Here is a 23,442-nt window from a genome sequence, read left to right on the forward strand (position 1 = left end):
CATATCCATGTTCACTGTTGAAGGTTTGCAGTTTGGACTCCAGATCCAACATCATTTTTCCCCACTTGGCTCACCATATTCATGCTGAAAATTAGAGTAGTACAGCCTGGAATATAGAAACAAAATTTTCATACAATTAGTATGATAATAAAATTGTAGTTACAACATCCATGCATGGCTCATTCATACAGGGTGATGTGGGACATTGAACCCCTTATCGGACCTTCAAGCACACCACCAATGGTGCCAAGGATAGCTGCCATTTTTCTTTTCAAAGCAAGCCCTCTCAATCGATCCCTCTTCGTCGTCGATCCCTCTCCGCCGTGTCTTGAACATCAATGTATTTTTTCACAACACTTTACTAACAGTGTACAGGGACTATTTTCTTAAGAGATACTTCATTCTTTTATGATACACAACGATACTTTGGTTCAGAGATTTGATGCATTTGTATCTATCTAATATTTGTTTTCAGGACTTATAATTATTTGTTATGTATACATTAAGCTCAGTAAACATGCCCCTTAAATATAAGTTGTCTTTTTTTTTTTATACGAACTTAAGAGTGATTTATGAGTGGAGTTTTCATTCTGATACTAAATGTAGCTTGTTATTTTAATGGAGTGATTATTAATTTACTGAATTGTCTAAATTTTGCTGGACATGTTTCAAAAGTTTACAAAATTTACATTTTTTGTAAGCTACATATTTCAAAAATATGCACTAGATATTTTCAAACAGAGTCAAGTTTTACCTGTAGCAGTATTGAGCATCTGGACAGAGAGATCGGTCAGCAGAAAGTTGGGCATAGCGGTCCTCATTGTCCTCCTGTAGGTCATACTTTAGCGTGTCAAGGGCTGTTGCTGGGGAATGACCTGTTTTAAAAAGGTCAATCAATTTAGCCTTTGTGTCATCGGAGACGTCGCGTCTTCTTAGAGCATCTGCACTGTTGGTCTCATGGTTATGATGGTTCTTGATGGTGCATGTTGTAACATACCCTGCCTTGATATGGGGATCTGATGATCTGGCGATAAAACAAAACAGCATTGTAAAAAATAAAACATAATGCAAGAACAACTGCTGATGGTGCATGCTTACTCTGATCATTCAGACATAAACTAAAAAAACAATCTGTGAAATGTTTTGCTAATATTATTTTTTTAATAGCGAATACTTAATATTTAAAGGAACTCGTTTACTGAATTCGGAATAGTCTTTTCCATGATTTCATCTTACTTTAAATTTACTTTTCAGACAAATCCCTTTCTGGGGAGATTGATATTGTAACGCAATGCAGTTTCTAGGTGGTGATTGGCTGAAGGTTTTTAGGTTGCTAGGCAAGTTACCCTGGCTAGTACCTAGCTGTCAAGTAACAGGCCAAGTTACGGTTTTTTTTTGGGAGGGTGCCAGCCTAGCGCGTACACAGTATAAAAGGACGGAGCGAGTGTGGGTCGCTCTCTTTCCCCGTACTGCGACCGTCAGAGCCAGACCATATTTCATTGAAGTGAGTGTTGTGTTCGATAATCAGGGAAGGAGCCTCATGCTTTAGTGTGAGTCCAATCCAAAATGATGGCACTGAGCAAAACATACAGGATGAATTTTGCTTCTTAAAAATGAGTTCCATCCACGCAATTTAAGTAACTATGTTATTACCTTATTCTTCCTCTTTTGTCTCCACATGTTTTTGTCACCAAGTAAACTGATCCAGGGCATGATGTATTTTTGGAGCCAGCTCTTTTGTCTGCAGTTTCAGATCTTGCGCATGTGTTGTGTTGGCATCGATAGTTAACCTGAGATGATCAAAGTAACATACACAAAATCACTGATTGTGTTAAAAAAATCCTTGCATGAAATTAAATTATCAAAACTTTTGAATATAGTATTCGATGGACTTCATTAAGTCCCTTCAGATAATATTCTAATATAACTCGCCCTATAATCATTCTTCCTCCTGGTCCCTTCTCCAGTATTACTTTTATAAGTTACTTAACTGGGTCTATTTGTTACAGAAGTCCTTTTTGCCGATCAGCAAGAAACATTGTGCATGTCCAAACAAATAATGTCAACAAATTAACCAACAATCCACCTTCTTCTGTAAGACTTTATTCATGATAACAAGCGTGTCTAACTTGAGTAACTAACTGTATTTCTAAAAGTCTAAACATTATAAAAGCCGTACCAAACAAAGTAGGATCTGAAGGGTCCAATTTTTTTTAAATCAGAAGCTGATACATCCAAGTTTTCAAAAGTTTTATGGAGTTTTTGAACGTTGCATCTCAGTACTGACCACCTGACTACTGTGTATAGTAATAGTTAGTAGACGTACATCTCCATGGCCATTATGCTACAACATACGTAGGCCTACACACTACTTCTCCTTGTCCAAACTATTAAGTATTATTGTTTGGCTCTAGTTTTGAATCACATTCATAAACCTTATACTCATCCTTACCTTCAAAGAAGGACATTCGTCCAGAGTGAGACGTGTGCACTCACAGTCCATGGTCGCAGTATTGTTTTACAAACTTTATGTCATGTATGGATGTGTGATACATACAAACAAGAGAAGCAAAAGGACATAACAGCCATTCCATTGTGACTCGCGTGACAATCTCACTGGTTTTTCAACTTTTGAAAGATCTATACTCCAAAATATAACACATGGCTCTCATGTAACTCAATTTATATAAACTCAGTGAAGAGCCCTATAACAAAAAATAAAAAAGGAAAACAAATTGTGTAGGTATCATGTTTTTATAGGAGTTCCAAAAATGTGACTCGCGTGACTGCCAAAAAATGAAAGGTGTTGCATCCCTGTATGCCATTGCCCAGTCGTGAGAACTCAGAGGAACTTTTTAGTTCCAGATCACTTTTTTTTTAAGTACAAGAGAAGCACTATATTATACAATAAAAAGTACAAAATAAAAAGTTTTAATAAAATAGAAAATTTGTTAAATGCAACGTGACTCGCGTGACAGAAGTTTGTGACTCGCGTGACAAGTGAGAAAATATACAATAACTAAACAGGATACTGCATAACAAGAACATTTTATTTCATTCAGAACACTCAGAACTTGAAATTGAATCTTTTCATAAAAGGAAGAAACACCTGAAGCAACATTTAAAGGAAAAATAATCTGAACAGGCTTTGACTTAAACATGGTAATGTTGGGGTGGTTCTGAAAAGAATTGGTGGTTTAACAACACTGTCTGGTCGAAACGTTGAGTTGTTAAACCACCGGTTCTTTTCAGAACCACGCAAACCTATAGAGAGAACCCTTACTAGAAATTATTATATTGTTTTGTGATTGGGTAAAGGACTTTTTTCTCACTATGCTTGGCAGAGTGGTTAAGAAACCACAAATTTTGGTGTGGAGTTCTAATGGCATTAGACTGTGTTAGGCTGAGTACATGTAAATTCTGATAAGTAATTTCTTTATTGATGCCCCCCTCCAAATCTAACTTAAGAATACTGTCTTAAAATATCCAGTTTCATCAAATATTTTTGTTTGTTCTTGTTTTAAGTTTATCATTCCTTGTATTATTTAAATAATGCAGGTAAATTATTCAGATGTGAGCACATTGTACAGTGCAGTATGCAGTGTACATGTAGTTCAACATGATCTGCTGACAATGTGCCAAGTTATAATTGTACACTAATAATTCCTTGTTCTAACAAAAAATTGGGCATAGTAGTATGTTCCAGTGGGCTGGGGTGCTTTGGTAACATTCCATAGACATCATCCCCAGAATACTTTGGTAGCTTTTGCTAACCATGTGCATTAAGTGCATTTGCCGTGACTCGCGTGACAAACTCGAGGGTGTTTTTTTTTTTTAGGTAGAAGGCCTAAGTAAAAAAAAATAATTCATTCTTGAAAGACCCTTTGAAAAGACCACTATTATGAGAGAGAAGAAAAAAAATGTTATGGGTCTATAATAGAAAAAATACTATAATCATTGTTTTTGTGACTCGCGTGACAGTAAAACGAGGGTAAAAATTAACTCCCATTTTTCAAAAGTTAATAGTTCAAAAAGGCATATTTAATTTTGGCGGTCCTTACTAATGACTCTTTGTTGTTTATACATAATGATTAAATCTGAACACCTATTGCTTCATGATTTTTTTTTCAAAACCTGAATTTCAAGGATTTTTCAGACTTTTGTGTACACTTTTTACCCTTTACTCCCAAGGCTGTCGCAAAAAAAATAAAGAATATTTTTATAAAGTCTTTTTAGAAGAAGAAGCACTAGGTGTTCTTGTTCCAAAATAAATGTAAAAACTTTAACAATAACCATTTTAAATTTTTCACTATGAAGCGCAAATACCACGGAATGGCTGATAAGACAAACTTCTTTTTGAGTGTGCGATGTCATGGATGTAATAAATGTACACCACATACTCGTGTACTGTACATTCACATAGATCAGACACGGCGTGTTATAGAGTCGAGCATACATGTACATACAGTGTACAAAACACACGCGCCTAAGCTTGTATGCAACAACTTTGCAATGAATAATTCATAAGCAATAAGCAAGACTCAGCCAATGAGAGCGAGGTATGCAAATCTTGGCCTTTACCATCCTGGAAAAAAACAATTCGCGCTCCTGGATAGACTGGCCGCTGTGGGGCCGAGCGAATGAAAGGCAGTGGACACTATTGGTTATTGTCAAAGACCAGTCTTCTCACTTGGTGTATCTCAACATATGCATAAAATAACAAACCTGTGAAAATTTGAGCGCGATCGGTCGTCTTCGGAGTTGCGAGATAACTATGAAAAAAAAAAAAAAACACCCTTGTCACACCATAGAGCAAGGTCACACTTATTCCTCCATGGTCACACGAAGTTGTGTGCTTTCAGATGCTTGATTTCGAGACCTCAAGTTCTAAACCTGAGGTCTCGAAATCAAATTCGTGGAAAATTACTTCTTTCTCGAAAACTACGTCACATCAGAGGGAGCCGTTTCTCACAATGTTTTATACTATCAACCTCTCCCCATTACTCGTTACCAAGTAAAAGGTTTTAGTGTCCACTAGAATTTGTTCACATAATTACTGACCTAAGTTGACTTGACTTATACTAAATTTATGCTACCTTTTAATTTAATGTTACCTCTGAGTTAGAGTTAGGTCATTGATATTTTCTTTTATACTTATTTTAAAAAAAAGTTACTGGTAAAACCATAAATTAATTACAAAATTCGTTAAAATTAGAAAAGAGGGGGGTCCGAAATGTTACCACCTTTAACTGCATGGATTCTATTTTCCTCCATTTCCTGAATACGCGGCCAGACATCGGGCCAGAAACCCGGCCGGAAACACGGCTAGCTAGCTGAACAGTAGTTCGAGCATGATGTCGCGACGATTGAGTCATCGCAGATGAGCAGCTGGGCCCCAGAGGAGCAGGGCAGGGCAGGAACATAAACATCCAAGGTAAAAGTGAAGTGGACATGCTCAAGTTCTAGTTTGTAATTCAAGTTTTGTAAAGGACTTTCCGTACGGCGCCACCACTTTTTCACTCATTTGTACGTTTGTACAAAAAGGGATAGGTAGGTAGGGCCTCGGTTTCATCACTGTCAGTGTCACCATCCATTACCATGAATACTGCTGGTGACAGTGATGAGACCGATGTAAAAGCGGAGCCATTAACAGCTCAACAAGGTGGGCTAAGTAGGGCCTATCTCTTGGTCTTGTCACTTGCTAAAGTGTCTTGACAGACAGTGACTTGAGGATGTATCCTATCCTGATTCCTGGTGTCATGTGTTTTCACTCTTCCAAACCAGTCATGCCAGTAGGATAACAGCCTAACTAAATAGGAAAATTTTTCACAATCAAAAATTTAATTATTATTTTTTTAAATCATCTATCCAACATTTTTACAATGACACTTATTTATTGCGATAACGTAACCCTCCTCCCAACGGCCGCCAGGCTGGAGGGTTATGAGATTGTTTCGAGCGGCAACGGTTGATATGGTCCATCACGTACAATTTCGACAGCTAGTCACCAGATTTGCCCCATTTTTACCACTTTCAAAAATCATGACACAAATTCTGAGGGTACGAACTTAATCCGCAATGTCTAATGCAGCCTGCCACAGTACTATCTGTAAACACCATTGGTTGACGGAATATTTCAAAGACGGAATATTTCAAAGAAAAATTGACAAAAACTTACCAGAACCGGAGCGAAATTCACAGTTTCAAAAATGTTGAACCTGTAGGGGCGGAGCTTCGGCTCTACGTGTGTGACGTGTAGTTCAAAAGGTGGGGTTCATTGTGTTGCCCCGCAACTGTGCACACCACCCCACGCATTGCCACGACCTTTTGAACTACACATCACACACGTAGAGCCGAAGATCCGCCCCACGCAGGTTTGACATTTGAACCTGTGAAATCGCTCCGGTTCTGGTAAGTTTTTGTCAATTTTTCTTCGAAATATTTCCTCAATTGGTGTTTTGAGTATTATGGCAGGCTGCACTAGACATTCATGACATTGCGTATTAAGTTCGTACCCTCAGAATTTTTGTCATGATTTTTGATAGTGGTAAAAATGGGGCAAATCTGGAGACTAGCTGTCGAAGTTGTACGTGTTGGACCAGATCAACCGTTGCCGCTCGAAACAATCTCGTAACCCTCCAGCCTGGATTATCACAACTATGACACTTACACTTCATTCATCGTGTCGTGACTCGTGTGATTCGTGTGTTGAAATCTTTAAAAAGTTTAGTTTTTCTGTTTCGAGTGATACTCCACTATTTACATTTTGCTAATTTAATGCGTTTACGACATTTAGGTTTCGAATAGTGTTGGAGAGACGTCATATGTTTTCAAACCTTTCATTGGTTGGTATTTTATTGAATATTCAGAAGCTAGTATATGCAAAATAAATCAACAATCTCATTCAATTACGGTTTATTTAACAAATATTTTGTCCCAAGACATTGATAAGAATCTGGAGATATCACAAGGCTACTTCTAGAAACTATAAATATAAGGCCCCCCGTGAGCCTTTAATAGGGGTCTAGTTTAATATTTTGGACCTCCTTTACGCTATACGTTTTTTAAATCGGTGTAGATGAAAGTTTTATATTTACGACCATTTAAAGCCACCAATAAAAATAACTGAAGTTTCCTTTGTACTATTACACAACCAAAACCTTCCCAACACACTCAATATGTACATATATCATAAATGCTTGCATTGCCTTTTTTTGAGTGAAATTAAAAAAAACATCTTCAAAAAATGCAATTTTCTGCTCGGTACTCACTGGGTTTTTTTCTGCCGCATCACCCATTTTTTGACTTCTCACTAATATGCGCAACGCTTTATTTTTTTGGTCACCAAGCGCTGAACTGCGTGTACCAGCATATTGGATTGACGAACTGCTGGCTGCGGCCGAGTTAGACTAAACCATTCTGTGAAAGGGGTGTTAAAAGGTAGTGCGTGCAAGCTATATGCCTGAATGGCGGGTATTGTAAACGGACAGCGCCCACGCATTGCCGCACTGCCTTGTTTGTAACACCCCTTTCACAGATTGGTTTAGTCCGACTCGGCCGCAGCTCGGCAGTTCGTCGATCTAGTAGGCTGGTACCTGCGTGTACAGCGCTTCGTGACCCAAAAAATAAAGCGTTGAGCATATTAAGAAGTCAAAAAACGTGCGTCGCTACAGAAAAACAACAGTGATTACTGAGCAGAAATTTCATTTTTGGGAGATGTTTTTTAATTTCACTCAACAAAAGGTAATGATTTCAACTCCTGAAGGTACCTTGTGTATTTAAGGCAAAGAAGCAGTTTGAGTCAAGCGTCATCATGGCTACCCCTATAAAACAAAACAACAAACATTAATTTAACCTTGGTTTTTTTTTTGTTAGACACTTGTAACTCGGACACCCAAATACAAATACTGTATGTATGTAAGTCTCTAAAACCTTATGATTGCATTTTTCAAGCTGTCTGTAATAATAAAAATACACAATGTATTAACCATTAACCCAATTTGTTAAATACACATGTAGGCCTATGATACAGAAAAACCAGCATTGATACTACGAACTAAGCCATGGAGTCTGGTGCCCGATGGGAGCCTCTTGTTTGTGTATACTGTCCACTGAAAGCTGGGAGCATTGATGGTACAGATACTAGACCTCATGATAGAGCAGTTGAAAGAGCCATCAAGGTATGCAGGGGTTTCCCTTAACTTTTTTTTTCAATCGCCCGGCGGGCGAATCAACCAAAATTCTTGATGGCCTGCAGGTTTTTTCACTAGCCCGCACATTATATTTAAAGTCACCTGGAAGTGGTATTTTTTTCAAAATGAAGCTTTTGTCATTAATTTGATTTGATGAGTGGAATGTGAATAAACAGTTAATTAAAGGAACACGTTGCCTTCAGATTTCACAAAATTTCACGTTTGAGGGTGTTCCTTATACTTATTAAGAGTTGTTCTTGCAATAAAACACATTTAATGTGTTGTAATTAGTGAATGGTAATTAAAAAAAACAAACACTGACCTCTGACCCCGAAACATGGCCCGCGAAATATATACGCTTTTCAAGCCGTCAAAACGATCGTCCGTTTATGCGCGATGCACAGCAGTTAGGCTGGCGCCGTAGCCAATGGCCTGGTAAACCTACCAGAAGAACACGAGGTAATATACCGTTCTCTACCATACGACGTTGTGTGAAATGTAAACACACCATTTTGCTGTCAAAATGGATCGCCGAAAAACACAGATTCAGCTCATTGCTCTACGCAAAGAGATGATTGAAGACACGTCCAAAAAGAAGGAAAGGACACGCCAATCAGGGTAAGAATAATGTAGTGGGACATGGACTAGCTGACGAGAGAGAGAGAACGGACCGTGATTGTTTATACCCAATGCAATGTTATTGTTAGTTATTATTGTGGACATGACACGTAAATTCACAGCCATGAGACAGCCGCAGCACTGAGTTGTGAGAGTACATAATGTACATGTACTATGACTAGTTTACATATAATTTTGTAGATCTATTCACTCGGTGCATAGATGGGGGTGGGGATTTGAATCGAGTGCCCAGCGTACTAATGACTTGGCATAATTTACCCTAATTTACTTTGATGCTACAAACAATTAAAAGAGTCGTTGTTCTGGCTGGGAAAGGGAGGGCTTTTGTAAAAATTGTAGAAGTACATTTTAAAAATAGTACAGATTTATGAAATGTTTTTTGTATATTTTTAACAGTTTACCCAAAATATTGTACCCAAGTCAACTCGTACCCAAGTCAACCCAAATTCTTTCAAAGAAGTGTGACCTTTCAAACAATAAAAAATAGAATTTTCGAGAACTAATATAATAAGTTATATCAATGGTTTTCAATTTCTTGTTGAAGGTACTATGTGAGCAGATGCCAGGACTTGGCGTAAACATCTTGGAGACCTCATCAAACCCGGCACCTCCAAGTCCACATCATCCACCTCCGCAAAGCTCTTGCCAAGCTGGTGGGTTTGTACCAACTGTAGGGAGATGCCAATACAACAGGACAGGTCATGCTGCAAACAAAGGCCGCATGAATACTTCTCAAACTTGGCAGTAAGAGACTGATTATTTCATACTGTCAATGGCATGTGCATGTATAACAATATACACATGTACTGTCAAAGCAGTCCAGTTTTGTTACATGATATTTTGATCTGTGTCCCCCCCCCCCAAAAAAAAAAAAGGAAACAAAGTAAATGTGTAAACAAACATTTAATAAGGAAACACAAATTTAAGCTTTCATTCATTGTAGTGACTTGTAAACAGCCTCCTTAGCCAACGTTGCATTACCAAAATACTTCACACTGAACAGCCATATCCTAATAACATCATGTCTTTGACCAGCAGCCGATTTCACGAAACTTTACGCAACTGCGTAAGTCCACTTGTGCAACGTTTATGGAGCAACTTGCGCCATTAAAATTGCGCAAGTGGACTCACGCAGTTGCGTAAAGTTTCGTGAGAAATCGGCTGCAGGGAGGTAGTATTTGCTAAAATGTCACTTTAATGAATCAACATCAAGTGCATGGGTTTTATATTCCATATACAATTTTTATTTTGTTAATTGTTTCAAAAATTGTTGTGTTTATACTTGAAATGATCTTGAGGCACCTTGTTCTGGACCACCATTAGAGTTGGCACGACATCACAGGGATGACATGTACACCAGGGCAGCATGATGTACACAACAAATGACTTTGCCACCCAGCCAGCCTTCACAGACAACATGTGTCATGTCAGAATGGTACTGGAAATAGAGTAACACTACCTGGTTACTGTGTTTGTAAAATCAGGGGTATATTTCCAGATAGTTTCAACTTTCATTTACACATGATTTATGCAAAACAGGTTTAACAAATGGCAATATTTCCCGTTGTCAACAAGTAGATTCTTATTCCTAAATTAACACATGTCAATACTTAAACTTATTATTATTTTTTTTTGCACATTACTTACGTCAACAAATCATTGAATGTGATGTGAGCAGAGTTTGTTTTCATCACAACGACATATGATTAAGTTTAATTTGAAGTACATGGCCAATTGTTTATACAATCATATTTATTGTATTATTTGAGATTTCGATATTTTGTAACAAAAAACACACAAGAACAACAAAATGCAAAAACATAAACAATCTGTATTCAAATAAATTTATCGGAAATATCTTTATTCTGTATTCATAAAGAGACATGGATCATAGATGCAACAAGTTTGATAAACACAGTGCCATTTCAATTTTTTAACCTTAACCCTTGCAAGTGTATTTTGATTTCAAACCACATGCCTGTTATAAAATGCATGGTCAGAATGATGTTTTAGAACTAGTCATATTGTTGACTAGCAGACCATGTTAGTTCGAATAAGTAAAAGTTTTAAAGGAAAACCACCCAATTTCAAGTCATACTTGTGTTGATCATTCTATTCTACTTTTAAAACATCCTTTCTAACCATACAATGCATTTTACAACCAAATCACTCGATTTAAGGCATTGGTCTCTCTAAAGGGACTTTATACCTTAGATGTTGGTAATTACTAAATTGTGATCATAAAACTCACTTGATAAAGTCTACATGATGAGAGGCATGTCAAAGGACTTGTTTCTATACTGCAATGGTGTTTTTCTTTCACTGTTTCTTGCAGCTTTTATTGCCAAATTTAGCCCAAATTGTCATTGAGGAGATACACCAACTATTACTAAGGATACTGCATGGGACTATAGTGTTCTTTGACAAAGGACAAATTTAATTAATGTTTGCAAATACATCGTGTACTGCTGTGAATTGTAAAAACATGTCTCAATAAATTGACCATATTGTTTTATAAAGTTCCTATAAATTTGTGACAAAGATTCTATTTGATTACATACAAACTCTAGAACTTGCCAATAATGCTAACAATTCACTGACCTTATGTCTTATGCACACCTGTACAGACATTTTTGTAGCCAAATTGTGGAAATTAAATTGAAGAAGTGGAAAATCTGGATTTGTGTTTTGCTACAAGTTCTTCTGTTGGTAGTAGTGGTGGTGGTATTAGGGGGGGGGGGATGGCGGCTGTGGGTAGAAGCCATCCTTGCACCATTAGCGGTAAGCCTGGGCGACTAGTGTCGGACTCCAACTATTGAATCCTTAGTCGAGTCGCGACTATTGTTTTCAACTATCCGGTTAAACGTGCTACAAAAATAGTAAAAAAAAAATTGTGTCTACCTGTTTGGTGAACCAATTTAGTCGCTCATTACTATTCATGACAACATAATTTACTTACAGAACACAGTCAGACATCAGTGACACAAATCTTCAATCTTTTCCGCTTGAATTAGACTATATTGTGCTTGCGGCACACATTGCCACAGTGCATCGTGATAATTAAAAATTTGTCGCGACTAGTGTCGTAGTCGCAACTATTGGATGGAGGTGCGACTAGTCGATTAGTAATTTTCACTGGTCGCCCAGGCCTAATTAGCAGAGTTTTCCTGTCCTGCGAAGAAGCTGGTTGTCATCTAACCGTGCTTGGAAAACTTCTTTGATGTACGTGTACTCTTTCTTGTCCATACTGGCTTCAATAATCACATCACCACCCAACTTTCACTGTGACCTGGCAATCAAGTATCAATACAAAAATGTTACAAAATAATAAAATTGTTCCCCGTTTCTGATTTTGTTTTGTAATTTTTGAAAAGAGTTCTTCTAGACTATGGCCCTTTTTGAAACCTAGGCTTTGGCTTTGGATTCAGCTCGGGCTAGCTTGGCCCAGCAGATGTTTGGACAATACTGAGCGTGCTTTGCGTAGGGATTCAGACAAGAGGACGGAGTCTGAAGCCGAATCCAAAGCCGAAGCCGTGGTTTCGAAAAGGGCCTATGGAGGCTTCATTTTTGTGGACAAGAGTATTACTTTATTTTAGCTTTCCTTGCCAACTACCATTTGCAGTATGTGCTCCCTGTTCAGATGCATCGCACAGTAAATTTTGCTGTCAAATGATTCTGAGCAATGTAAACAGGAGCTACCTCAAATAGTACCGTCCAAGACCAAGGTCAAGGAATTACATCCCCATAATAGACATCAACATTATTTTATAAAACAATGAATGTATACCCCGAAGAAAGGATCATGTTGGCAAATAAGACAAGTGACATCTATCCTATGGCGATGGACTAGTATTAGATAGACACCACTGTCCTGTTGCCCTGTGACTCTACATGTACATGCAAACAGATTAGAGAAAGGACAGAGAAGTAAAGTCCCTGTAATTTTGTATCTAAAAACGAACTGTGGGGTATATGTGACTCGCAATTGCATACTATACTTACGCGGTAAACACGGTAAACGCCTCTCCGACATGTCTGAGCAGATGTTTTATGAGAGGATGAATTCTCTAGCTGTAGTTTTGTTTCAACTCCACTCGCTAGTTAGTATTAAATAATCTCGTCTTTTTGCTGCAAAGGCCCGAGGCAAAAAGAGACACACGACTACAGAATCACATGCACTATTAGTATTAGTAAAACGGGTACTAGACATTCTTTCGTGTACAAAGTATTCGCATTACTAGACTGGCCCCGCTAAAATCCTACATCGTACGAGCAAGAACGGGGAGTTCAGTGCGTCTGGGGAGGTCTGGCCGCGGGGGATGATGGCCCGCTGGACGGCAGCCGCTCGGCCCCGGGACGTGGGCTGAACTTGCTGCTTAGATAGATTTATAAAAAGTTAATTCAACGTAGGCCCTTTTATTTTTGTTCATGAACTGTTTTTTGTTGTTGGTAACCATGGAGGAAGAGATAGATACAAATGGGGTTCGTAAAATGGTTAATAATTGCTCAGTCGTATAGTTCAACGGCTGCGACTGGAAATAAGACTAGTGAATTTGGCGGCCATTTATGGGAGTCAAAATCTTGACCCCCACAAATGGCAGAGCATTTTGTTTCGAGAAAGTTAGCAAAAGCGAAGCATTTCTAAGGCATGTTTGTGTAGATCATTATATTCTACTTTTTTAACATCTTTCCAACCGTAATCATTTTACATCAAACGCTTGTCATAGCCCAAAAACGCCCAATAAAGCGCAACCCGAAGCCAACGTGTCCCTTTAAGGTTCTCAAAAATGAGAATTTTATTTACAAATTTAAGAGTAGGCCCGACCCCAAAGGGCGTTGTTCGTGACGTCAATAGAGGCGCTATATTTGAAGAGGAAATGTGTAGTCTGGCCCCGTACAGTACGTCTGCGTACCTGATCGGTATGATGTCTAGTACAGAACGGAGCAGACTGCACGCACTGCGGCTGCTGCGCATCACGGACGGTCCACTCGAATTACCCTGCATGGTGAATCGCCAAACTAACCCGAATTACCCTGCATGGTGAATCACCAAACTAACCCGAATTACCCTGCATGGTGAATCACCAAACTAACCCGAATTACCCTGCATGGTGAATCACCAAACTAACTCGAATTACCCTGCATGGTGAATCACCAAACTAACCCGAATTACCCTGCATGGTGAATCACCAAACTAACCCGAATTACCCTGCATGGTGAATCACCAAACTAACCCGAATTACCCTGCATGGTGAATCACCAAACTAACCCGAATTACCCTGCATGGTGAATCACCAAACTAACCCGAATTACCCTGCATGGTGAATCACCAAACTAACCCGAATTACCCTGCATGGTGAATCACCAAACTAACCCGAATTACCCTGCATGGTGAATCACCAAACTAACCCGAATTACCCTGCATGGTGAATCACCAAACTAACCCGAATTACCCTGCATGGTGAATCGACAAACTAACCCGAATTACCCTGCATGGTGAATCGCCAAACTAACCCGAATTACCCTGCATGGTGAATCGCCAAACTAACCCGAATTACCCTGCATGGTGAATCGACAAACTAACCCGAATTACCCTGCATGGTGAATCACCAAACTAACCCGAATTACCCTGCATGGTGAATCACCAAACTAACCCGAATTACCCTGCATGGTGAATCACCAAACTAACCCGAATTACCCTGCATGGTGAATCACCAAACTAACCCGAATTACCCTGCATGGTGAATCACCAAACTAACCCGAATTACCCTGCATGGTGAATCACCAAACTAACCCGAATTACCCTGCATGGTGAATCACCAAACTAACCCGAATTACCCTGCATGGTGAATCGCCAAACTAACCCGAATTACCCTGCATGGTGAATCGCCAAACTAACCCGAATTACCCTGCATGGTGAATCGCCAAACTAACCCGAATTACCCTGCATGGTGAATCACCAAACTAACCCGAATTACCCTGCATGGTGAATCACCAAACTAACCCGAATTACCCTGCATGGTGAATCACCAAACTAACCCGAATTACCCTGCATGGTGAATCACCAAACTAACCCGAATTACCCTGCATGGTGAATCACCAAACTAACCCGAATTACCCTGCATGGTGAATCACCAAACTAACCCGAATTACCCTGCATGGTGAATCACCAAACTAACCCGAATTACCCTGCATGGTGAATCACCAAACTAACCCGAATTACCCTGCATGGTGAATCGCCAAACTAACCCGAATTACCCTGCATGGTGAATCGCCAAACTAACCCGAATTACCCTGCATGGTGAATCGCCAAACTAACCCGAATTACCCTGCATGGTGAATCACCAAACTAACCCGAATTACCCTGCATGGTGAATCGACAAACTAACCCGAATTACCCTGCATGGTGAATCGCCAAACTAACCCGAATTACCCTGCATGGTGAATCGCCAAACTAACCCACATTTTTCAAGTTTGGCATCCGTCCTCTAGATTCGCCACGTCTTTCTGGTACCTTCTTTGACTTCCCACTCTGGAAAAGTTGTTGGGATGGCGTAATGTTTTAGAATAACCTTGCTCTTCATGTCAAATGTGTGTGGTGTATTTGAAGATTTTGAAGCACGGCTGCTGTTCGCTGCACAGCACCGAAAAAGACATCGGGACCGGACCACTATTGCTGTTGTGAGTTTGACTTTTACGGCCCACAACTGCCCATATTTGGGATCTGCAGGAAACATATGCAACCTGACCCAATCTTTAGTTGTTTTGCTGCATCCTGCAGCAATACACCTGGTCTGCATTGCCAGAAAACGCAATTTTTTTTTCTTCGAAATGTACAAACTCACGACTTGGACCGTACATGTGTTTACTCTACGCATAGTAGGCAAAGTCTGCCTCGATTTACATCACAAAAGGGGTAGGCGGAGTCAGCCCCCAAACATATTTATCTATTTTTTAAACATATAAATCGTGACAAACAATTAGGCCTACTAACAAAATTGTTTTATTGTTCATAAGCATACTCTTATATTTGAAAGAAAAACAAAACTATTTCCAGATGACAGAATTTTTGAAACAAAAAACAAACAAAAACGTTTTAAACTCTGTTTGCAACAATCAAAATCTTCATGAATCAATGATCAATCAACAACGCTCATCGAGATATAATTCAACAAACTTTGCCACACAAGGCCCTCTGTTGGCAAAAGTTGTCTATGTTATTAGAATTCCTCCAAGGTTGTCCAATGTTCACAATCTGCAGGCATAATGCACAACGTGCGGCAATTCTTTACTCCGTTCGTGAATGTGTACTGCATTTAAATCTAGTCAAGAACATCATGAATATGGAATTATCAACAGCCATCAACGGCCAATCACAGCTTGCGGAATGTTGGTCAGGTGGCTTTGTGTGTTGTGTACTTGATGTGCTGTGCATACTGCATGGTGGACCAATTCAGATCCCAATTGCATCAAAAATAAATCTAGCAAATATCTAAAACTGTCAAACTTACTATTTTAAAAGCTTTAGTAAATTTTTTTTGGGGGGATTTTGCCACTGAAAAGGAACAAATATTTGACTCACCCGGCGGGCTAGTGAGAAAGTGTTTTGACTCGCCCACCCCTATTTTCACTTGCATTTGGCGACTGGGCGACTGCTAAGTTCGAACCCTGGTATACACACAAGGCATCTATGTTTGCTTTTGTTTGCCTTCAGGTTGGCTTACGGTTTGCCTACAGTCACCACTGAGGTTGGCTTGGGTTTGCCTGCAGTCACCAGTAAATGGTGTTTGAAGCTTTGCATGGTGTGGAGAATAAGAGCAACTATAAATATAAATATTAATAGTAAACTTGCGGGTACAACCATGGGTAAAAATTCTTTTAAAGGGAGTGGTGGCTCTGAAAAGAGCCGGTTTGGTCTCAACGTTTCGAACAGTGTACTCTGCTTGAGACGAGCAGAGTATACTGTTTGAAACGTCGAGACCAACCGGCTCTTTTCAGAGCCACCACTCCCTTTAAAAGAGTTTTTACCCTTGGTTGTACCCGCAAGTTTACTATTAATATTTATATTTATAGTTGCTCTTAGTCACCAGTAAGTTTGGCTTGGGTTTGCCTACAGTCACCAGTAAGTTTGGCTTGGGTTTGCCTACAGTTACCAGTAAGTTTGGCTTGGGTTTGCCTACAGTCACCAGTAAGGTTGGCTTGGGTTTGCCTACAGTTACCAGTAAGTTTGGCTTGGGTTTGCCTACAGTCACCAGTAAGTTTGGCTTGGGTTTGCCTACAGTCACCAGTAAGGTTGGCTTGGGTTTGCCTACAGTTACCAGTAAGTTTGGCATGGACAGGTGTTTGTCTACAGTCACCAGTGAGGTTGGCTTGGGTTTGCCTATCAGTCACCAGTGAGGTTGGCATGGACAGGTGTTTGACTACAGTCACCACTGAGGTTGGCTATAAATGGTTTGCCTACTGCATAGTCCTTCGAATCATACTTTATGTCTTATGTTGGTGAGATTATGAAGGCTTTCATAACAAACAAACATGTAGACATCAACTTCAATGAAAACAACACTAGAATAATGTGTATGTTGATCCCTACTTTAATAAATAGGGCATCCATGTGCAATTACTATATCTCCGAGTGTACTATGTAGTGGTGTAGTAACCCTGGTGTCCAAATGAATCCAAGGCAGCCTAAATAGACATCCAGAGGGCTCTCATGTATCCTAGTCTATTTCCACATTCACCATGTGAACTTACATAATTGTGACTTTTGTTTGTACAGGCTATCTACAAGCCCAATAAGAAAGTACAAGGTGACCCAGAGTGTACACTTTTCATTGGGAGGTTAGATACAATGACATCTCAAGACCAACTCAATAAGGTTTGTTTATCATCTATACCATCCATTAAGCCCGGTTCATACTTCATGCCAATGCGAATGCGAATGCGAAGCGAATTTGGCGTGAATTTGATGCACAACCCTCCTTTCGCAGTGATATTCGCAAGTGAGTTGAGCGGAGTTCAACTGCTGCAAACTTTTCGTTGCGAATTTGTGCAGCAATATTCGTATCGCATTCACAGGAAGTATGAACCGGGCTTTAGGCTCCGCCCATTGGCACGTGTGAGCAAGCCGTGAGCCGCTCCAATGCCGTGAGCCGCTCCAATGCCGTGAGCCGCTCCAATGCCGTGAGCCGCTCCAATGCCATGAGCCGCTCCAATGCCGTGAGCCGCTCCAATGCCGTGAGCCGCTCCAATGCCGTGAGCCGCTCCAATGCCGTGAGCCGCTCCAATGCCGTGAGCCGCTCCAATGCTGTGAGCCGCTCCAATGCCGTGAGCCGCTCCAATGCCGTGAGCCGCTCCAATGCCGTGAGCCGCTCCAATGCCATGAGCCGCTCCAATGCCGTGAGCCGCTCCAATGCTATTCTTCAGAGCTCTGCATCGCTCGCCAATCATACGCGCAGGAATGTCGGAGTTTATAATAGTGTCTGACTTTTGATTGTGCATTGGGTTGTGCTTGGTCAATACGCAATGCTGCATCGATTAATGGATCGGTCGATTGTATGTATGCATAATGGTATTGTAGCCTGGACCGGGGTTGCAGTGCACACAGTTTAATGACACAAGAGGGCACAATTAACTGACCTTTCTGTCCCTGTTCAGGAGTTTTATTTACACTCAACAAGTCATACTAAATACACAAGTACAAGAAGAACTAAGCCAAAAAGCGCCCTCTCTGGCGAGCGGGTTCCCCGATCATCATGCAGGGGCCGGTAGCAGTGCTCCCACAGGGAGTTGTGCTGGCATCCCCTAACGCCTCTGCAATATACAGCCTGGCCTGAATTATGTTTATTCCTTAACCACAAGAACATAGTTGCTGTTGCTGGTATTTCTTCAGGCCTTTGTTTGTTGTTTGTGAAAGACACTAGTGGAAAGACACTAGTGGAAAGACACTAGTGGAAAGACACTAGTGGAAAGACACTAGTGGAAAGACACTAGTGGAAAGACACTAGTGGAAAGACACTAGTGGAAAGACACTAGTGGAAAGACACTAGTGGAAAGACACTAGTGGAAAGACACTAGTGGAAAGACACTAGTGGAAAGACACTAGTGGAAAGACACTAGTGGAAAGACACTAGTGGAAAGACACTAGTGGAAAGACACTAGTGGAAAGACACTAGTGGAAAGACACTAGTGGAAAGACACTAGTGGAAAGACACTAGTGGAAAGACACTAGTGGAAAGACACTAGTGGAAAGACACTAGTGTCATTTGGGGTTCAAAGGGTGTCAGAACCTTTTTTATATTGTTAACCACAATAGATTATTACTGTGACATTGTTATTCAACATTGATGCTCAAACGCCAGTGCTCAAAATTACTGTGACATTATTATTCAACATTGATGCTCAAACTCCAGTGCTCAAAATTGTATCCTATACAAATGTAGGTTCATGGTTTTAAAAATACATCTTCATTTACTTGGCTATTTTCATGTATTTGAACAGATCTTCTCCAAGTATGGTGACATCGTTAGATTACGCTTAGTCCGAGACATAGTGACTGGGATGTCCAAACAGTATGCCTTCATTGAGTACAGTAAGCACAGGTATGCAATGAGAGCTCGGATTGAGGCCAATCACATGGCGCTAGATGGACGGGATCTACTAGTTGATTGGGAATGTGAACGCACCTTGTCAAAATGGATTCCTAGAAGACTGGGTAAGTACATTACGTAATGCTTAAAGGAACATTACACAATTGGATTTTGCTAACAAAACAGTTGCTGGCAGTGTAAGGACTTTATGTAATCCACCATATACATAAACTGACCAACCTGTAGAAGTTTGAGATCGACCGGTCATCTGTGTCACGAGAGAATAGTGAAAAACCGATTACAAATTTTGCATTGCATCGATGCCAAACTAAAAGTGAATAAAACGCTCACTGAGCAATAAACTCTAAACGTGAAGTTAGATTATTTATTTCTCATCAAATATGACATTTCAGACAGAAATATTTCAAATGATGTTTTCAACTATCATAATCATTAGACCGTGTAAGTTTTATGTAAATCTGATCTTCACGATTTTTGTTTCTTAACAATTCTGTAACGTTACTTTAAAGGCACTGGATATTATTGGTAATTAATCAAAATATTTCTAAGCAAAAACTTTGTAACAAGCACTGGAGAGCTGTTGATAGTATCAAATATTGTGAGAAACTGCTCGCTTTGAAGTAACGTTGTTTTTGAAAAAGAAGTAATTTCTCAGTAAAATATTTGAATTGATTTCGAGACCTCACTCGTGAGGTCTCGAAATCAAACATCTGAAAGCATACAACTTCATGTTAGGCCAAACAAAATAATATGTGTGTTTCTGGTACCCCGACCGACCCTAGAAAAACACGCCGACCCTACGGAATTTTATACATTTACATACAAAATAAAATAAAACAACCCCGATCCCACTCCCCATATGACAAAATACTGCACGATTTTAACGTTTTTATATTTAATGTTTCCTTTTTTCTAAAATGTTTTCAAATTTAAAATAAAGCATTAGAAAATACACATTTTCTTACGAGAAAAGACGTCGTTGATCCATGGTTGAATGATCAAGTACTAGTGTTGCAACGACGGACGGACGACCTGTAGCATGTGTTGGGAGGTCGCTGCATGCATTTACACGAGCGAGTTCGTAATGCTAGCAATCTGTTAATTGCGCTGCTCAATTTTTAGATTGCACAACAGATGTTGATTGAGCGATGTACGCCGACGGGCTGCGCTAGGCCCTCGCTTTTGCACCGCCTGGAAACACGCTAAAATTCCCACGTGACACGTCGAGTCTTGTCTCCATGCGTTTATTGCCGGTTTGCGTAGATTTACCAATAGAGGGCGTTTTATCTTAATACGCTAATTGCATTGTTCCAAAATGACCTCTAGCGTTCAATGTTTCTTGTATTTTATTGTCGCACGCAAAGTAACAACGACTACAGGCGTGAAATCTGCTTTTGTGTTACTTGAAATTTACTGACCTCGGAACGGTTGCTTTTTGGGGCTTATTTTCTGTGTCATTTTAAGAGATTTTCGAGTCAAACTTGGACATTGTTGAATTTACTGGAAATTTACATGCAAGGGCAAAAATATTGTTAACATTCGTTCCTACCCTTAGTTTTGAAGCAATAAAATAATTTAGCAAAATAAAATGTGTTTTCGTCCCTACCGACCCTAATTTTTTGGCCAGTGTACTAGGAAACACATATATTATTTTGTTTGGCTTTACAAGGGTGTGTTTTCTTCCATAATTATCTCTTAACTTTGACAACCAATACAACTAAAGTTTCCGCAGGTTTGTTATTTTGTGTACATGTATATGTTGAGAGACACCAAGTATGAAGACTGGTCTTTGACAATTACCAAAAGTGTCCAGTGTCTTGATAGACTACATGTGCTCAATGTATTAAACATTTAACAAATCAAGAAAGAAAACCTCAGAATAAGACTTGAACTCACTTCGGACCAATTAAGAATTTAGAATGTTCAATTTACTAATTCTACAGTATATAAATGTAGATCTTTATACAGTTCTGTAGTGTTGTTTAGATTACAGTGTTTTGAGCAGCTACATGTACATGATCATGTCAGTGCAGGAAGAATATTCTGTAATTTGAATCCACTATAATCTGAGAATTGTTTCTACATGTAACAGTAACAGCTCTCAAGGGGATGAAAACATACTGTATCTTGTTCCATGATGACACTGTTTCAAAGTAACACGATTCTTAAATTGCCTTATACTTTCAAAAAATGTGCTGTTCTAACCCAGTAAGCTTTTCCTGCCCTTCATGCCATTAATAATTTAAATACATGTAGTGATTACTAAAATGTAGAATGTACCTCCTCTTTGAATCTATGAAATGGTCGCTTACTTAATTGGAGGTGGGGTTTGCACATGGGTTTTCTAAAAAGTATGCATCCTTCTCTCAAGTTATAATGTGTTGTCAATGTTAATTGAACAAACTAATTTACAAATAAATTACATACATGTAAGTACAATTTAAGTACCCTGATAATAGTTGCATCACATACAATCTATTTTGCAATTAGTTTGTGTATCCAGTTTACTTACTTGGAAAGGCAGTGGACACTATTGGTAATTACTCAAAATAATTATTAGCATAAAACCTTACTTGGTAACAATGGGGAGAGGTTGGTAGTATAAAACATGAGAAAGGGCTCCCTCTGAAGTAACATAGTTTTTCAAGAAAGAAGTAATTTCCCATGAATTTGATTTCAAGACCTCAGATTTAGAATTGGAGGTCTCGAAATCAAGCATCTGAAAGCACACAACTTCGTATGACAAGGGTATTTTTTCTTTCATTATTATCTTGCAACTTCGATGACCCATTGAGCTCAAATTTTCACTGGTTTGTTATTTTATGCATTGAGATACAGCAAGTGGGATGACTGGTGTTTGATAGTGTCCAGTGTCTTTAAGAATCAAGCGTGTTTGTTTAAACATGAGCAGCCCGAAATGCTGTAGCTTGTGCACGTATAAACCTTTGATGGTAACTTAATATTGCAGGAGGTGGATTTGGTGGCAGGAAAGAATCTGGTCAACTTCGCTTTGGAGGTACAGATAGGCCCCACCGGAAGCCAATCATTGTGAGTCAACAGCACCACAGTAGAGGTGAGGTACTAGACAAAGGTAATGAGAGGTGGAGAGAAAGAAACCCTGACAGGTATAGAGATGATCGATCTACTGGATACAGAGCCATGAGTAGACATGATAGAAGAAAAGGTGATGACAGAGATGGTGGTAGTTACTATGATAGACACCGAGGGGGACATGAGGAGAGGTCTACCCACAGAGACAGAGATAGAAATAGAGGGGAACATGAGGGGAGGTCAACCCACAGAGACAGAGGGGAACATGGTGAGAGGTCTCCCCACAGACACAGAGACGGAGATAGAGACAAAGGGGAACATGGTGAGAGGTCTCCCCATAGAGACAGAGGGGAGCATGGTGAAAGGTCTCCCCACAGACACAGAGACGGAGATAGAGACAGAGGGGAACATGGCGAGAGGTCTGCTCACACAGACAGAGACAAAGATCGTCACAAAGAAAGAAGTAGAAGCAATAATGAGCAGAGCACAGTGGCAGGAGGGAATGATGTTTCAAACTCTAACATTAAGACAGAGAGTGAGTGTGTTGTCAACATGCCAAGACTGCTGAATACAAGAAACACTCTGGATCCTGATATTAAGATTAAACAGGAAAAAGACTGAGGTATGTTAAGCAATAATATGTGACATGTCCTTGTGAACTTGGAAGGAACTTGGCCTCAGTCAATAGCAAGAAACACTTGACATTGACTAAGTACTTGGCCCAATTTCTTTTGCTCTGCTTACCGTAAACACAGAATCGGCGCTTACGGACGCCAGCAATTCTACGCTGGGGGTTAGCGGCATATTTTTGCTTCTGCTTATGTGTACTCCAGGTTACTAGGCTAGTGCAGAAGTTAAGCGATTGCACATAAGTTGAGAATCGTGATCGTAAGCGCAGAATTTGTCATTAAGCAGAGCCATGAAATAGGGCCCTGATTGTTAACCTGGTCATC

General features: G+C 39.7%; 1 protein-coding gene across 1 annotated transcript; it reads left to right on the forward strand.

Annotated features, from left to right (window-relative positions):
• Window positions 1-5,308: 5,308 nt before the first annotated feature.
• On the forward strand, window positions 5,309-23,326 carry LOC117299393 (U11/U12 small nuclear ribonucleoprotein 35 kDa protein-like). Its single transcript, XM_033782933.1, has 5 exons — window positions 5,309-5,434; window positions 8,020-8,180; window positions 17,608-17,706; window positions 19,329-19,542; window positions 22,407-23,326. The coding sequence occupies exons 2-5, from the start codon at window positions 8,064-8,066 to the stop codon at window positions 23,108-23,110; spliced, it is 1,134 nt and encodes a 377-aa protein (XP_033638824.1). The 5' UTR covers window positions 5,309-5,434; window positions 8,020-8,063; the 3' UTR covers window positions 23,111-23,326.
• The last annotated feature ends 116 nt before the right edge of the window (window positions 23,327-23,442 follow it).

Source organism: Asterias rubens, chromosome 14, assembly GCF_902459465.1.
Source record: "Asterias rubens chromosome 14, eAstRub1.3, whole genome shotgun sequence".
NCBI classification, from domain to species: Eukaryota; Metazoa; Echinodermata; class Asteroidea; order Forcipulatida; family Asteriidae; genus Asterias; species Asterias rubens.

Excerpts from the sequence above, each read along its gene's own strand:
- LOC117299393 (XM_033782933.1), top strand. The coding sequence starts at position 8,064 with ATGGAGTCTGGTGCCCGATGGGAGCCTCTTGTTTGTGTATACTGTCCA. Across the intron at positions 17,707-19,328 it reads CTCAAGACCAACTCAATAAG|ATCTTCTCCAAGTATGGTGA; the intron begins GTTTGTTTATCA and ends GTATTTGAACAG. Across the intron at positions 19,543-22,406 it reads ATGGATTCCTAGAAGACTGG|GAGGTGGATTTGGTGGCAGG; the intron begins GTAAGTACATTA and ends TTAATATTGCAG.